Source organism: Clupea harengus, chromosome 3, assembly GCF_900700415.2.
Source record: "Clupea harengus chromosome 3, Ch_v2.0.2, whole genome shotgun sequence".
In the NCBI taxonomy this organism is placed as follows: Eukaryota; Metazoa; Chordata; class Actinopteri; order Clupeiformes; family Clupeidae; genus Clupea; species Clupea harengus.
In genome coordinates, this window is record NC_045154.1 from 18,472,129 (window position 1) to 18,490,730 (window position 18,602).

General features: G+C 43.9%; 1 protein-coding gene across 2 annotated transcripts in view; it reads right to left on the bottom strand.

Moving 5' to 3' along the window:
- Window positions 1-13,087, bottom strand: part of tbc1d2b (TBC1 domain family, member 2B) — a 30,399-nt gene extending 17,312 nt beyond the window's left edge. For both annotated transcript variants that reach the window (XR_004163407.2, XM_031564836.2), the window contains exons 1-4: window positions 12,634-13,087; window positions 8,020-8,173; window positions 5,027-5,189; window positions 29-201 (exon numbers count right to left, since the gene is read on the bottom strand). Coding sequence is in view for 1 of the 2 variants with exons in the window: in XM_031564836.2 (XP_031420696.1) it covers window positions 29-201; window positions 5,027-5,189; window positions 8,020-8,173; window positions 12,634-13,011 (868 nt within the window). In the remaining variant the exon portion in view is untranslated. The remainder of the gene's footprint in view (window positions 1-28; window positions 202-5,026; window positions 5,190-8,019; window positions 8,174-12,633) is intronic.
- Between the last annotated feature and the right edge of the window lie 5,515 nt (window positions 13,088-18,602).

Here is an 18,602-nt window from a genome sequence, read left to right on the forward strand (position 1 = left end):
GTGTGTGTGTGTGTGTGAAGGGCCTCACGTCTGTGTGCGTGTGAAGGGCTCTCACGGCGTGGGTGCTCCGTCTGGGGCTTGTGTTCAGGGGGGTCCTTGGCTGGATGGTCCAACATCTCCCAGTCCTCACTGGGCCCCGCGTAGAAGACGCTGCGCCTGTTCTCACTGCCCCGACCGGCACGCAGGTGAGACATGGAGTTCCTGTGAGAGGACGTGAGAGAGAGAGAGAGGAGGTCAGGTGAGAGGAGGTCAGGTGATAGGAGGTCAGGTGAGAGGAGGGAGAGAGAAAGAGAGGAGGTCAGGTGAGACGGAGTTCCTGTGAAAGGACGTGAGAGAGAGAGGAGGTCAGGTGAGAGGAGGTCAGGTGAGAGGACGAGAGAGAGAGGAGGTCAGGTGAGACATGGAGTTTCTGTGAAAGGACGAGAGAGAGAGGAGGTCAGGTGAGAGGAGAGAGAGGAGGTCAGGTGAGAGGAGAGAGAGAGAGAGAGGAGGTCAGGTGAGAGGAGGGGAATCGTGGGCCACCGGGGTCTGATTAAGGTATTAAAGTAGTTAGGGGTAACTTCACAAAACTTTGATATGAGCTGAATAAGCACAACCAGCTGGTTCAGTGAAGCGGTGGGATAAAATCAACAGGCTGTTTAGCTTCGATAACTGCACTCTTGCTCAATTTGAACATGAAAACTGTCGACATCAAACAGATTTTACCAACAAGGGTCACTTCACTTTTGCACTCACTATCTTCACAAGTTACAGACTAAACCACGTGCATGTAGAGCAGCACCCAGACACCAGGGCTACGGACAGCTCCCACAAAACAGGTTTTTTTTTTTAACACATCGTTATGTTGCGCTTTTTGTCGAAGCCTAATAAAATACATGTTTCATTTTTTCCCAACTTTTTATTCTTATCTCACATCTGTAAAGGACTTTATTTGGATCTATTGTGCGCACCTATTGTGCGTCTTTGTAATAGTGCAGGGTTTGTATACACGTCGACTGCACACCGTTTCAAGTCAACATGCTGTTCAACCTGGAAACCGTAGCAACACGGGGCACACTGTTTTTAGGGTAAGGGTTTCCAGTGCGGATTTCACCTGTCTAGTGTAGACCTCCTGTATCTAATCTAAATCTAAATCTAAATCTAAATCTAATTCTAAATTTCCCTCGGGATTAATAAAGTATCCATCTATCTATCTATCTGGGGTTTCACCTGTCTAGTGTAGACCTCCTGTATCTAATCTGGGGTTTCCCCTGTCTAGTGTAGACCTCCTGTATCTAATCTGGGATTCACTACTATCTGGGGGCAATAAGGGGTAGTGGTGAGTGGGTGGAGGTAGACAGACTCTACTCAGGGCTGATGAAGTCTCCTTAATTATTAAAAAAAAAAAACTGCACTGCGAGGCAATCACCAGTCCCCCCCCCCCCCCCCCCCCCCCGTGTGTGGAAGCTTCGGGATTATATTCCAGCCACCAACAAACCCGTGTGGTAGATATTCAAGGTCACTGTGGTGACCCGTGTAAGCAGCCTCTGGTCTGTACCACTGTGGTCTCCCAGAGTAAAGAGATAAAGGGAAGAGGCCAGGATATGGTTTCCTCACTCTGAGGCAGCCTTGACCAAGGCAGCGCTGGAGACATTGTATATGTACTGGGACAGCAAGGTGGAAACCCCACACTGAGAGAAAGAGAGAAGAGGATATAAAAAAAAGATTTGGCAGCAAAACACCTGGGCCTCGAAAGATACCAAAACAGGAAGTGTTTTCACCGACAAGTCACTGTGCTGCATCATCACGAGATCTTCATTCCTCATGCCATCTGGTTTCCATTTTCCCTCACTGTGGCGGTTCTCACAGCAATGCACAGACACATCTGCAGCCCATGACTTCTGCAGCATTTCAGATGACTATTTAGAACAGCACTTTATGACATCTGTACACAACGGTTTTGACGAACAAAGTTCTTCTATGTGAGAATAAACCAAATCCGTTTGGAACACGACTGGAGTTTTCGGTCTCTCTCTCGCTCCAGTGCATGTTGTGCTGAGCTCAGATCCAGACTTCAACTCTTGGCATCTTTGAGGATGATATCATTGCTTGTGGACGACGTGTCTAATCCTCGTCAGCGGACCTGCAAGGCCCCTAACGCACTCCACACAAACTCTCTCCTACTAGGGGTTCACACACACACGCACTAGGGGTTCACACACACACACGCACTAGGGGTTCACACACACACACACACACACACCCACTAGGGGTTCACACACACACACCCCCACTAGGGGTTCACACACACGCACTAGGGGTTCACACACACGCACCCACTAGGGGTTCACACACACGCACTAGGCTTGGGCGGTATTACGGTATACCGGGGTATTTAGAAATTCCAAAGGTATTATTTCCAGTACCCTGATAAATACAGGCGCTCCTTTAAACTGAGACAGAGCCAACCGTTTCCCATACACCCTAGGGCACATGTGTCAAACTCAAAATCCGGCCCGCCAAGCGATTTCATCTGTCCAGCCGGCTCCTCAGAATGTTGCAAAAAGTTCCATTGATTTGAATGGGCCACGGTATCATTTTATTTGGCCCGCCAGATAATATGTAATGTCGATCAGAGCTGGTCTGCCGCGGCCACCGGTATGTCGCACGCACCACTCTTACTGCTACGTCAATTTAGAAGCGCAAGCGCGAGCCCTTGCCCCACTGTCTGCAGCCTCATCACCTGAAGTCAAAGTTTAGCTTGCAGCCTGTCTCTCTCCCCCCAAAAAATGGCCAAACAGGTGGACTTTGAAAACAGAGTATATGGGAGGCAGAATGTATGTTTACCGATGTAAAGAGCAAACCTGTTTGTCTTGTGTGCAGAGCCGATGTGGCTGTAATGAAAGGATATATTTAAGACGGCACTATGAAACGAAACACCAAGACAAGTACAAACATCTGGACATGAAACAGAAGCTCCGGAAGGTAGAGGAGTTGAAAAGAATGCTGGTGTCACAACAGACTGTGTTCGTAAAAGCCAAATCACAAGGTGAGCCTGCTGTAAAGGCAAGCTTTATTGTAGTAGCGGAGATCGCTAAAGCAGCCCAACCCTTTACCGAGGGAGAGTTTGTCAAGAACTGCGTGATAAAAGTTTGTGACATCTTGTGCTCGGATAAAAGGCAAGCATTTTTAAATGTGAACCTGAGCAGAAACACCGTTGCTGATTGTGTATGTGACCTTGCCACCGATCTACAACAACAGCTGATGGGAAAGAGAAAAGATTTCATCGCATACTCCCTTGCTGTGGATGAGAGCAGCGACACATCTGATACTGCCCAGCTGTCAATCTTCATCCGTGCAGTAGACTCAACTCTGGCATGGCACAACTACGGGGAAAGATCTCTTTGAAGAGGTATCCAAATGTGTAAATGAAATGGGGCTGCCTTGGGACAAACTTGTTGGACTGACCACAGATGGAGTGCCTGCTATATGTAGAAAAGAGAGGCATAAGAAATGAATGCCACTGATGTTCATTTTATTTAGAAATTTGATCTCTGTGTTTATAGGCAATAACTAATAGGCCTTAGATTAGGCCTGCTTGTCCCAGATTCAATAGGCCTATGTTAAACTTAAGTTCATGTTTACATATGAAAAAATATCTTTTTTTTCCCCCAATAAATATTGAATATGTCCGGCCCTCGACTTGGACGGAGTTTTAAAATTTGGCCCTCTGTGTATTTGAGTTTGACACCCCTGCCCTAGGTTGTGATTACGACGTTTCACAACGAGAAAGTGGAGCGGTGTTGAAATCAACATACAGTGATCTTTTTAACTCTTAAACAAGGAGTTGTCACCACATTTCCCTAGCACTCAACTTCCACACTGGTGACCCCGTTTACTCTCTGAGTTTACAGTGCATGATGGTTAATGTAGTTTTGCAAATATAAGCTCATTTATGCTCTATAGGTCTCCTAGCTAATCAAATAAATATGACTAGACTACAATATTGCCACATATAACTTGAACTTCATGACATTCCAACTACAAAAGATTTTATTTAACTACAAGTCTGCCACCACCAGCCGCACGTCATCTCTGCTTAGCCTAGCTGATGTGGTGGTATCCTCCGCGGCAGTGTCATCGTTGGCTACCTGCAGCAAGGTATGCTGAATCTATGGAAGAAGGACGCTTATCTCCTATCTATTCATTATTCTAAGGGCCCTAAGTATTTAAACCCAGCAAGACGTGTCTAAATAGGCTAATTGCATTTTAGAGACACAGCATTGTAGGCTAGACAAGGTCATACATGCTACAATGCTATCCCTAGCAGCCCAGCTTTTGTTGTTGTTTTTTTTTTTACACAAATACTGTCATATACCATACACCCCGGTGAAATGTCAGGAAGGTACAGTATGAAAAAATGGATACCGCCCAAGCCTAACATGCCCTCAAAACACACATGCACACTGAACCACACAAGCACTGAACAATAACACAGAACAACAACAACAACAATGTGAGGAACCATTTTAGTAAGGGATGGGGAACAGTCGACACTCATCCAGCCAGTTCTACAGACGAGACCTACATAAAGGCCTTTAAGTGTAGCTCTTAATAACAATTATGCAGTTATAAAGGCCTTTAAGTGTAGCTCTTAATAAAAATTATGCAGTTACAAAGGCCTTTAAGTGTAGCTCTTAACAACGACTATGCAGTTCTACAGGCGAGACCTACATAAAGGCCTTTAAGTGTAGCTCCAGTCAAACTATGTAGTGGGAGAAGATTGCTGTATCCAGTTTTTTCAACCTGTCCAAAAGCAGCTAATCCCACCATCTGATTTACACCTTTGTCCAAAAGCAGTTCTGGATGTTTGGAGAAGAAAAAACAGATCTTTTGACCTCGCAAGCCCTCCCATTACTGGCAGAACTGCTCTGCCCATTGTAGCGGCGCTCACGAGATGCCCCAGGGCAAACTGGTCTGTCCTGCTCTCACCCCCTCTGTCCACATTACCGGATAATGAATGGCAGGACCGGTCTGGCCATCTCACCTGAGCTCAGAGCCCCAGTTCTTCAAGGAGTTTAGGGCTGGGGTGGGTTGCCGTGCCGACTGGACGCCCACCAGGCCGTTGGTGTTCGTCTCCACGGTGAAGTCGCTCCGCACGCTTTCCATGCACTCGCTGGGCTTCTCATACAGCACAGCCGCAGCGGTGCCTGTGGTGTCCACACACACACACACACACAGAGAATAGCACAAACAGAGAAAGACACATTAAACATTAAAAGACATACAGAATTACACACACACGCTTTACAGATGTGGATGTCCTCCTGGCATGATGCACTGTGCAGCAGTAAGCAGTTGGGCCTTACTAGAGGCCTTAGCAGGCCTAAGCACCTCACTCAAGACGCCAGGATAAACAGCCCACACACACACACACACACACACACACACACACACACACACACACACACACACACACACACACCTAAACAGAGCTGGGCTGGTATGATAAACAGTGGGTTAAGACTGGGCTTGTTTGATAAACAGTGGGTTAAGACACAGCGCTGGGCTTGTTTGATAAACAGTGGGTTAAGACTGGGCTTGTATGATAAACAGTGGGTTAAGACACAGAGCTGTGCTTGTATGATACACAGTGGGTTAAGACACAGAGCTGTGCTTGTATGATACACAGTGGGTTAAGACACAGAGCTGGGCTTGTTTGATAAACAGTGGTTTAAGACTGGGCTTGTATGATAAGCAGTGGGTTAAGACACAGAGCTGGGCTTGTTTGATAAACAGTGGGTTAAGACTGGGCTTGTATGATAAGCAGTGGGTTAAGACTGGGCTTGTATGATAAGCAGTGGGTTACGACTTTCTAGGCCATAACCATGCATGTGTTTGAGGTCAGTCCTCCCTTCAAATAATCATGGGCTGAGGACCATCACTGTGAATTAGAAAGTTGTGGGGGTGGACGAGGCCTGACCGGTGAAACCACAGCCATATTGAGCACGCTGCTGCTGCTGACGACGACCTCAGCTTACAGGAGCCATGCTGGGCATGCTGGGTACTCACTCCAGAGCGTGAGACTGCTAACCTCTTCATCATCGCTACTACGCTAACGTCAGTCTCATTAGAGGAACTGTTCAACATCCCTACCTCGTGTCTTAGTCTGACGCCGGTGCGCTTACAGCAGTCAGTGAGTGGTCCACGGAGACAGTCTCCATGGAGACAGTCCCCAGTCTAAACACCTGGGTGGTCCACGGAGACAGTCTCCACGGAGACAGTCCCCAGTCTAAACACCTGGGTCCTTATTTCCCCCAGAGACAAAGTCACTTCAGTCCATGAATGCACCACTGCATGTGCACAGCAACCCGAGCAAAAAGAGTAGCGCGTTCAGAATGTGATGTTGGCTTTTGATAACATCCATATTGATTGCGTAAATGTGTCACTCTTGTTGCCACGGGCAGGAATGTGCAAACACAGTTGCTAAGTGCCGATACTTATAATAAACACATCACTCACACAAATGATTAAATGGTTACAACACACACACACACACACACACACACGATTAAATGGTTACATTGAGAGTACACATGTAAACACTTTGGGCCCGGCACCTTTCTGAAACGTAGTGAAAAAGTGGTCACTATCTTCATGTTTTCAAGGATTAAAAACTAGCAGGACTTAGAAGACACATTTCTAGGTTAACAAACAAACAGTGAAGATAGCAAACAGCATCTAGCACAAGCATGTAGAGGGGGTGACACCAGTAGCAGTTCCCCCTGGGGGAGCGCACCTGTGATCAGCCATGTGACCCAGGAGGGAGATCCCCTGGTTGGCAGCGGGGAAGTGAAAACTTTCACGCCTAGAGACTTCTTAGGTACACAGCCCATGAGGAAGTGTCCACACATAAATAGCTTTGCGCTGACACTTCCAGCTGGCCAGAGAAGCATTTCTGCTGATAACGTCCCTCCACACAGGATTATGTAACGTTAAAAACGCCCAGCAGACAGGCCAACACCTTTGCAAAGAGCCCAGTGTCTCTTGTAATCAAGGCCATGGGTGTTTGTTAAGGGTAGTAACTAGCATTGCACACAAACCCAGCTCACAGCACACTAGAGCTCTTCACCCCCAATCGGAACTCTTATCTACTATACTAGAAAAAGTGTTTCATTTGGGTCACTTGCGATTGCAGTTTTTCTGGTTATGTCTTAATAGTACATGGCGACTTCACCTTCTAGTAAGATCTCAGAGAGGAGCGTTTCCTGAGATGAGAACACAATGCGTCAGGAAGTGAGCTGAAACCAGATAGTGTTTACACTCAGAGGTCACATGTGGACAGTGGACTTTGGATCTGTCTGCAGAAAACTGTCCAGCACATCCAAACACTACACCTGCGTTTACAAATCATTTTCATTTTGGTAACTCAGCTCAGAAATGTACCGGAACAATCTGACAAATCTGACATTCCATTCAAATGGAGCCGGTGCTGAGCGAAGCGTTACTGGGGGACAGAACTGATACAGTTGCATATATTTGAAAAAGGTTGCAAGACACTGGATCTGCAGCTGACGAAGCAACAAGCCAGGAGGACTACAGCTACAGTTAATATGACTCACACATGTGTCATCTCAGTTCATTCACTCATCAGGAATTAAGCCTACATGAGCCTAAGCTTTCAACCCAAAACAACAGATTCCCATGCATGGATTTGGGATGGATTTGGGATGTTCCTGGGCAATTTGCTGTCAAACTATCTCTGTTTGGTCTATTTGCAGAGGGTTGAAAGGCAGTTGATCGCTGGCAGACAACACATCTCAATGTCAAAGCACAAGGATCCTGTACCTGAATCAGTTCATTTTTACCCTAAACAGTCGGACAGGATGCTGAACACATGCATTTTCTCAGTGTGTGAGCTCCCTATATACTAAGCACACAATGACAGGAGCACTTGCATGCAATGGCGGATGATTGAAACGCACCAGATCCTCACAGCCCAGGAGGAGGAAGAGGAGGAAGAGGAGGAGGAGAGCGTACCTGTGTCTTTGGCCACCAGGCCGGTGAGGGGGTAGAGGGTGGTGGGGGAGCTCCAGCTGTCCCTGACGGTGCCGGCCCCGCGGGTGTTACAGAAGTCCCAGCGTTTTTGCTGCAGCTGCTGCAGCCAGTACTGCATCACCTGCTTATTAGGAGCCTGCGGGACGCATGGACAGAAGACAGCATTGACACTAGGGCTGCAACTAACGATTATTTTGGTAATCGATTAATCTATCGACTATTTTTTCGATTAATCGACTAATCTAATGATTATCTCCCATAGCAAATTAAAATAACGACTCAAAATGTTGGAATTTGAATTTCAAATGTATTTGAGTAACAAATGTAATCATAATACATCAATTAAATAGTTATACAAATTAAAGTGCAAATATGCTTTTAAAAGTAAAGAGAAAGTGCAAATAAAGTTTTAAAAGTAACTCAAATTAGCAATCAAGCCTCTGCAAGTGCAAAATAACACAAGAATAACTGGGCTGCAAGTGACACTCAAATTCAACTTATGAAATATATATTTTTTCCACAATCTTTTGTTTGAGGAATGCTAAGTGGAGGAGGTTAACTATTCAGAACAAACGAAAATACAGGCTACTCTGATAATTCACTGATTTACTACATTGCACTTAACATTTATGAAATAGCGTTAGCAAGCATCCTCCATGAGACGTTCTGTTTTCCAACATGTAAGCTTAAACCTTACTCTAAGTTATAGATATATCATATATGTCTATGATAATTGCTGCTCTGTTCACTGTTCTTGTGCTCCCACAGCTCATTCTCTTTGAAATACTGTAATAGTGCTTCTTTAACTACTAATAATTGACCATCATGGAGAAAAATGACAACTTTTCTGTTAGCCATATCTCATATACAGCAGCTACTAAAGCTAGCTTTGTTTATTGTTTCCATTGTAACATGAGCCGTCTCAGAATAATCCGCTTTTTAGTCGGCCATTTCTGATATGCAGCACATGAAGGTACGAGAACGGAGGGCAAAGAAAACGGTGCATGATTTGTATGCTAGGCTATTTGCAGATTGTGTTCCATTTTTCTCAATGATGGTCAATTATTATTAGGTAAAGATGCACTATTTCGCACTTCCTATAGTGCATTGCAATGCCGAATGAAAATTACCGGTAGCTCTGCTAGCGTCTGTGTCTCTCTTGAGAATTTTTTTTTTTTTTTTTTTTTTAATATATTTTATGACTCGTCGACAATAAAAATCATCGTCGACAATTTTTCATAATCGACATCGTCGATTACGTCGACTAATCGTTGCAGCTCTAATTGACACCCCAGTCATGGGACACATACATTTAACTCCATGACATTAATGTGACAGCATTGACACCACAGTCATGGGACACATACATTTAACTCCATGACATTAATGTGACAGCATTGACACCACAGTCATGGGACACATACATCTAACTCCATGACATTAATGTGACAGCATTGACAGAAGACCGCATTGATACCACAGTCATGGGACACATACATTTAACTCCATGACATTAATGTGACAGCACTGACAGAAGACAGCATTGACAGAAGACAGCATAGCAGTAAAGTGAAAGCATTGACGGGGTTGGGCAGTCATGGGTCACACACACACACACACACACACACGTTAACTCCATAGTGGTCATGTGACAGCACTCGATCACACATGTGAGAGTTTGATATGATAATCACTCCAGCATCTCATAATGGGAACTGAACAAACATTTTGCAACGGCCATGGTAACTAACTTACTAACTAGAGAAGGGGTAAGTCTCTGTCTCTGTCTCTGTCTCTGTCTCTGTCTCTGTCTCTGTCTCTGTCTCTGTCTCTGTCTCTGTCTCTGTCTCTGGTAACGATGGTTGATGCAGAAGGATGCTTGGAGGAAACACACACCAGATTAGTCAAAATAATAAAACATGCTGGCATGTTGCATAAAAAGCTTATGAAACAGATACCGTAACTCTTCGAAACAACAAAACATAGCCCATTAACTTCTCACACACAGATAAGAAAAGAATGTTTTGATAAGCAACTTTTAGTCACTGGAAATAATAATTTCACATAACAAAGTTCCCAGTTCTCTGAGTGTTAAATGGGATCTCAAAAACTGGGCAAGAAACACTGAAGGCCGTCTCTCACACACACACACACACACACACACACACACACACACACACACACACACACACACACACACACACACACACACACACACACACACACACACACACACAACCTTGGTTAGAACAGTACAGTTTGTACAGCTTTCGTACAGTTGTACTGAAGCGTGGTTTATCAATGTTCATGTTCGGACACCTATTTTAAGCCAGAGACCAATGTGATCTTGGTTTCTCTCTTCCGCTGTGACCTCACGTATGCCACTTCTCTGGTCTCTGGTCATGGGGTCGTGCTTTTTTCAACCCGAATCTAGAACACGGTCAGGTGTGTGACCATCACACACACACACACACACACACACACACACACACACACACACACACACACACACACACACACACACACACACACACACACACACACACACACACACACACACACACACACACACACACACACACACACACACACACACACACACACACACACACTCTCTCCTTTCAGTCTCACTTCCATTGGTGCTCCCGTTTAGTATTTCCACTGTCACACATTAACCATGTCAGACCAACACCTAGCCTTGAGCAGCACTGCAGGGGGTCAGTTCATCTACTCAACCTGCGGCCAGAAGAGAGAGAGAGAGAGAGAGAGAGAGAAAGAGAGGGAGAGAAAGAAAAAGAGAGAGAGGAGCAGTTTGGGTGGGGGTCAGTTCATCTATTGAACCTGCGGCAAAAGGAGCGAGAGAGAGAGAGCGTGACAGAGGAGCAGTTTGGGTGTAGCGCCAAAAAAGCCTCCACATAAAAGGTAGACTCTGCCATGTTGACAATCTTCATGCTCCTGAAGTGTTTATGAGTCAGTCCGAGCCACCATGTTGGTTTCCCATATACAGAGCCATGACTATGTGACTATGTGACTATGTGCGAACACCAGGAGGGGGGGGGGGGTTATTACACCCACAGAACGGACAGCTAGAGAATGACAGTTAACCATTGTCACTGAATACGACAAAACGTGTATTGGTCAAGAATTATGGATTGCACCTTTAAAACAAGCCAATAACAGGTCTGGGCCCTTTTCAGTACTGGTCACAAATGACAGAGCATTCAATGACATCACTGTGATCATGACATAATAAAAAAAACACGAAGACAGAACTGCCAACATAAACCCCTCAAAAAAATAGCCATGATCCTGCCAGCATTGCCATGTGAAGTCATGCCATGCCATGTGTTGACACCCAGTACATCGGCGTGCCGGGGAAAAGCACCGCGGCCAAGACTGGACCAGGCCTGGACTGCGGAAGGCAAAGCCTGACGCGTCTCTTCTGAAGGCCTCCCTGGGTGCCCCTGCTGCCAGTCTGCCACCGCTGCAGAGCTGGACGAACAACAGGACCAGGAACCTCAACATCAAACTCTCCAAAGTCCTCCATCACAGATGCCGGCTGAGGACACATCCTCTCTGCACAGCAGTAACTGACCTCCAAAGAAATGTATGCTACATGATTTCATCCACAAATTACAATCATCACACCACATCCCAGACCCAGTGATTTAAATGCCTGAGCACAGGCACTTGTAGTTCATAGCCTATAGGTACCTAACCACAGGAGAGTTGCTGCCTGTTTAGGCTATCACACCACTCATAAGCAAGTTCACCCCGTTAGAAAACGTTGTGCTCTTTGAATGTCCATTTAGTCTCAACAGAAATTAATTCAAGGAATCCGCCTCCCTCATGCCCATCTAATCTCAGGCCCATCTAATATCAAGCCTCCCTCATGCCCATCTAATCTCAGGCCCATCTAATCTCACGCCTCCCTCATGCCCATCTAATCTCATGCCCATCTAATCTCAAGCCTCCCTATGATTTTCAGTGGAAGCCATAGACCAGAAATGCGGCACTTATTTTCCTATACCGATGTCTGATAGCAAGCCAGCATAGCCTTAAATAAATGGGAATCTTCACCCCTGTACGTATTCATGAGGAACTCCTAAAGCAGGATAACTTTAGTCACTTCAGTGAGTTGGATTAATCATATAGCTCTAACTACATGACAACATGTCAAACATCTGTCAAAGAATACGCCCAAACAACACAAATAGTTGTTTAGGCACATGACCTGCAAGAACACAGTTGACAAGTCAACAATACCGGCTAGGCTACTTCCCAATTAGTACAACATTGTCTATAAACCAATGAAGATGGGCGTTTCTTTATCACATGCCAAGCATTGAGGGAAACACAGCGTGCAAAATCATGTTCCTTTCTCGACATGTTTTAGGCATGACTGACATATACTAGCCTGAGACAGTCACCTCAGAGATTATCTTTGAATGTAGCTAGTTAGCATATTTTCGGACCAGATAACGGCCATTGACTGAATAACGATCATCAGTTCGCAGTATGCAGGTACCTCAAGCCAAACAGAGCGTCACAAAATTAACATTAGTTCTATACTGCGTGGCTGACGGAGTTCGATACCTTGAGTAAAAACTCCTTCCCAGCAGTGCGTATCTCGAACTGTCCTTCTTCTCCTTCCACATCATAGCTGAAGCATGCATCGGCTATTTCAATATGTCCGAGTGGGAGAGCGTCTTGGGGACTCTTGAAGTAATATAGATAGCATTTCCTCGGGTCGTAGACAAACCATCGGGTCTTGAAGCCCCTCAACGGCCCCTTGCCTGCAAGTTTGTTCAAGTAGCCGCATAATTTGGGGGCATCTTCCTTCGAAGCATCAAGCTCGGCCACATCAAGAGACTTCGTAGCCAAAACCCGTGAATTCCTGTTCGGATCGGCCTTACCACCATCCTCTTCGTGCATCTTTCTTGGAACTTTCTTGCGAGTCTTGAGCGGATGCATAGATTTTCCATCCGCATGACTGGTCCCTCCTGAACTCGTGGTGTTGCAAGAGATTGTGGGAAATGTATGAGTTTAAAGAAGGGGGAGTGCTGCCACTCCTCTCAACTGAAAAGAAGATATTTCAGTGATCTCAAGTCACATAAAGGTTATAGGCTACAGTCCCACACGTAATACAATTTTCCTTTTTTTTGACACCTTCGTCAGTCGAATGAAGTTATTAATCCAACGTCCTCGTTACGTAGGTTGTGGATCAAAAGACAATTTGCTGTGTCGTTTTTTTCTTAAAATAAGAGCAATAGGGGCAGAATGCATATAGCCTATGATACTCAGAAATATTACAAACATAAAAATAACTCCTTTGAATGTAAACGAGAAATAGTTTAAGAGAATAGTTGTATTTTTAAGCGTGGCCACCAGAGAGAGCAAAAATGCGACTTTTCAATCACATCGAATCTGCCCAACTCAATTTCTCAGTGCGTTTATTACCTACCTTGTATAAAATCGTTTTGTAGAATAGCCCAAACCTAATATGAATCCATGACTGCTACATGTTTTTTTTTTACTGTGCTTCTTATCGGTTCTTCTAGGTGAAGGACACGTGTTCAGAATTGTATGGGTTATGCACCTTCAGAGCCTCGTAAATGTCAACAAACCTGCAATCACCAACTGGAAAAGTACATTAAGTCAGGCGATCCTATTCTCTGTTTAAACTGTACCGATGTGAAACAAAACAAGGCCGAATGGCCGATTTATTGTATTTATCGACATCCACTGGGATATTGTTTTTTTTTATGCCGCTCATAATTATTGATTACTTTGCAATGTCAGTATGAGAGATTCGACGGAATGGACAAGATATCTAAACGTGCAAGTAGTCTGTCCTGCAAATTTAGGGGAAACCCTGGGTGTTTCAGTTGGAAAAGCAGCAGAGGCGACGTGCATTTAGTTGACCATGTCATGTCTCTGTGGGCTGGATGATGGAGGCATAGGTGGATTATAAAACAACGGGCCCGTGGGCACGGACATCTCAACAGGATTTACAGCAAACATACACACAGGTAACGCCAGCAGCATAACTAATACATATATTCACCTGCATCTCAACAGGATTTACAGCACACATACACACAGGTAACGCCAGCAGCATAACTAATACATATATTCACCTGCATCTCAACAGGATTTACAGCACACATACACACAGGTAACGCCAGCAGCATAACTAATACATATATTCACCTGCATCTCAACAGGATTTACAGCACACATACACACAGGTAACGCCAGCAGCATAACTAATACATATATTCACCTGCATCTCAACAGGATTTACAGCACACATACACACAGGCAACACCAGCAGCATAACTAATACATACATTCACATGAATCTCAACAGGATTTACAGCGCACATAAAGGCAACAGCATATTAACTAATGTCCCAACATTCATCTGCATGCTGCATCTCAATGGGATTTACAACACAGGGACACTCAGGCAAAAACAAAAAACTAAAATTGACAGCAAGCTTGGAATCTCAAGGAATCTCACTTGTCCCAGATATGGCCCAACACTAAAACATAAGCTATTTAAATTAACATTCAGTCAAGTGATACACTAGATAAAAATACTAATAATAATGAATCAGTTTATGTAGGTTATCTGGCATGCGTAAGATTTCAGAGAGCATTCTTGAGCAGGCAGCACTCTCAGCGCCTATCCTGTGAGTAATCTAATGTATGGCCATGCAGTTGGAGACAGATCTGCAGGCCCATGTTATATGTTTGAGGGAGTTGGAACAATCATATAGCTCTAACTACATGTCAAACATCTGTCAAAGAATACGCCCAAACAGGACAAATAGTTCTTGAGGCACATGACCTGCTAGAGCCCCTTAGCCAGAGCTTCTAATGCTGATGTTTAGCATGTGCTTTTGGATTTCTCCCCAAAGAGTTGAAGAGCCCATATTGCATGGAGTACTCTGCCCCTCTAAAGTCCTGTAGATACATTAAAGAGATAAACACTGACTTAAAAGGTATCATGATGTTTTTTTTTCTTCTTCTTGTGACATCTGTACGTGACATAGTGATTGTTTGGGCTATTCTCTGAGTTTCTCAGGTGGTCTTTTGGAGCTCTGTTATCGACCTGAACGACTGAGCCCTTTGACTGTTATTGACATGAATGACTGAGCCCTTCGACTCTGTTATTGACCTGAACAACTGAGCCCTTCGACTCTGTTATTGACATGAACGACTAAGCCCTTCGACTCTGCGACAAGAAAGGTAAAGTTCAGAACTGACACTGACACTCAAAATCTCAAGAACCGGTTAAGCTACAATTTTGAAATTTGGTATGCAAATTACATTAACATTGCTTATTGCATCGTGTGTTGATGTGGTGTGGCTCAATCTACAGTTATTAAATATGTGACGGAGGAGACACATGGGGGTTGGACTCTTGTTGTTGTTGTTGTGTGCATCGAGGTGGAGGGCCCGGGGGCTTCTGTTCTTATTGTCCTTATTTTCACAATTCTTTCATGCTCATTCTCTCACTCTGTGCGGTGGTCATGTTATGAACCGCTCTGCAGTACGTCTAGCTCATTGCAGAAGCGTGGATGCCATTGCTTTTACATAACCTTTGACCTTTGCCAGAGGGATCCATGTCAGATACTTTAGCATGAAGCAGCCAAAGACTTTTTTGTCCCTGCACAGCAGAGCAGTGTCACTCATCTTCATATATGAACCTTTGAGTAATGGCCTAGGGTCAAGGTCTATTTACACTCTGACAAAGGATGTGTGTGTTAAAACTGATTTACACTCTTACAAAGGATGTGTGTGTTAAAACTGACACAAACTGTGTTCAATTCTTGGGTGAGTTTTGGGACAATCCGTTGATGTGTGAATTTTAATACAGTGTATGTGTCAGGAAGGTTAACACAAAGATGTGTAGACGTGCAGTGGTGGAGGAAGTACTGAAGTTTAGTACTTAAGTAAAAGTACAAGTACCCAGGAAAATAAAAGTAAAAGTAAAAGTACTACATCAACAATCCTACTTAAGTAAAAGTAAAAAGTACTTACTTTTAAATTTACTTTAAGTATTAAAAGTAAAAGTACTCACGCAATGGGTTGTCTCTCAATGTCTAGGCTGTGCCATTTTGATAAAGAAATAGCTACTGGTAAAAAATGCCTCTACAGATGTCACTACTAGTAATAATTATAAGCAACAACATTTGTTAATTGGAAAGGTTGGTGTACTTATTGTGCATACCATCTGTAATACTGTTCACACTATATCTTACAATTCTGCGGATGACAAGTTATCTACCAGAGATTATTTGCAAAGTTAATACCATTAAGCCAAACCAATAAAGACACCATGTGATATCTTTAAATCTTTTATTTAATTGTAAACGTGTAAAAAAGGGAAACATGGAACATGAAAAACAAATGTAATTGTAAAACTGGACAGAACTAGCTTGACATAGTTAACCTACCAGCTTTATCTTACCACTACGTTAAATATAATGAAGATACAATCATGTTTTTTGATGCTATTGCTGTATGTCAACATGTATTTCGCTAGATAACATTATAATCACGAATTAAATACATGTATCAATATTCAAAAGTCAGGGACATTGACTTAGCATAGCAATAACTCTGCTTACCTCGATATGCTACTTTAAATTTGAGGGCGAATTATTGAAGGCTAGCAACTCCTTTTTTTGAGGGAGACAGGACACGCATTGAAACCTCCAGGAGTCATTCTTGGGGCCTTTGAACTCGAACATATCTTTTAAATAGGGCCAAGGGTGGCTCATATCAGAGGGCTCAGTTCAGGCCGACTCTGGATCCATGTTGAATAGGCAGTAGTCAGGCTGAATGTTCAACTATAACAGGCAAAGCTACCGCTAGTGCTGCTGCCAAACGCGCACTGATATCATTGGAGTTGACAGAGCCACCTGATTGGTTTAAACTTCCAAAACAGCAACACAATCCATAGTTTTGTGTAGGCAACATTTTGGCGAAACTGTGTTCATAAAATGTAACGAGTAACAACACATATTGTAGAAATGTAGCGGAGTAAAAGTATAGATAATAGCTAAAAAATGTAATGGAGTAAAAGTAAAAAGTATGCACTATTATTTTTACTTAAGTAAAGTACAGATACGTAAAAATGTACTTAAGTACAGTAACGAAGTAAAAATACTTAGTCACATTCCACCACTGTAGACGTGTAATATTAACATATTATTATACGGCTCGTCAGAATGTTCCAAACAGTTCCGTTGATTTGAATGGGCCATCCCAACGTTCGCCGGTGAATATTTCCTGATATTCACCGCTGCAAAAAGATATTGACCGCTGTCATTGGCAACGGGTTTTGTGCTTCTAATTCACATCTTTCATATCATTCCGCAAGTAGTCCGGTCATTTAACGTAACAGACTCATTGTAATTTGAAGTCAGCAAGTAATGGGTTGCTACGCAACACCTGAAACTTAAAAGTTCTATTTGCTTGAAGAACTATTTATTTCTTAGCGTAAATCACGAAACGGCAACTAAATCATTAAAAAGAGGTATTTTGGAGGAATGTCTTCTATCGTTTTTGGCAAGTAACCGTATAATAAGCGCGATAATGTATTGTCCGTCGGTCATTATCCAAAAATAAATCCCTTCAGTACGAAACAACACCCCTCCGCTGCGCGTCGGGGTGCTGTTCGCCCCGTCGGGATTTATTTTTGGATAATGACCTCCGGACAATACATTATCCCTTACTTATGTGGTATCCTTGGCTACGTATGTTGTGTTAAAATACACACCAGGTTGCATGTTGCCCTAGTTACAGCAGAATACACACCAGGTCGCATGTTGCCCTAGTTACAGCAGTTGTTTACTGGAGAGCTGACACCTTTGCGGAGAGAAGCATTTTGGTTTCCCCTACCGCAGCTGCAGCACGTGACGACATGCTTCGCTCAGCGGATAATATGCAAATTATTTCCCAACACGCAGGATTTAAAAAATCCAAAGAATCTTTTAAGAATCCACCATGTCGCAGCCATAAAGAATATTTTCACCGTCCTTAGGGGGATGAGCACAGTATTTTCCAGTAAGTCAGTTACATGCAGCTGCAGCTCTCAAAGGCCTCTGGAACACCATGAGAAGTCTCTACTTTCAATTTCACACTCTTGTTTTTTTTCTTCCTATTAAAGCCAGAGAAGATACTGTGAGATAAGACGGAGAGATTGTGAGATAAGCTCTAGTGTCATGACCCTTGTGGAGAGACACCTCAAGATGAGCACTTTAGAAAGGTCACGGAATGGAGAGATTTCCCTGAAACACCAGGTCTCGTGTGAGACAGACTTGACGTCTAGAGTCGAGCTGTCAAGGGAAAGTAGGACTTGTAAACATGTCGGGTTGAGACTAGAGGAACCTTTTCTAACTACTGAGGCTTAACAACACGTTGCCTCAGTGGTTTCCTTGACAGACGTATGTGGGGGGGAATAGTGTCTGGTCTACAGTGATCATCAGACACTCTGACCTGACATTTGACCTTTGGAAATGTCAACCGTTCTGATCTAGACAGATCAC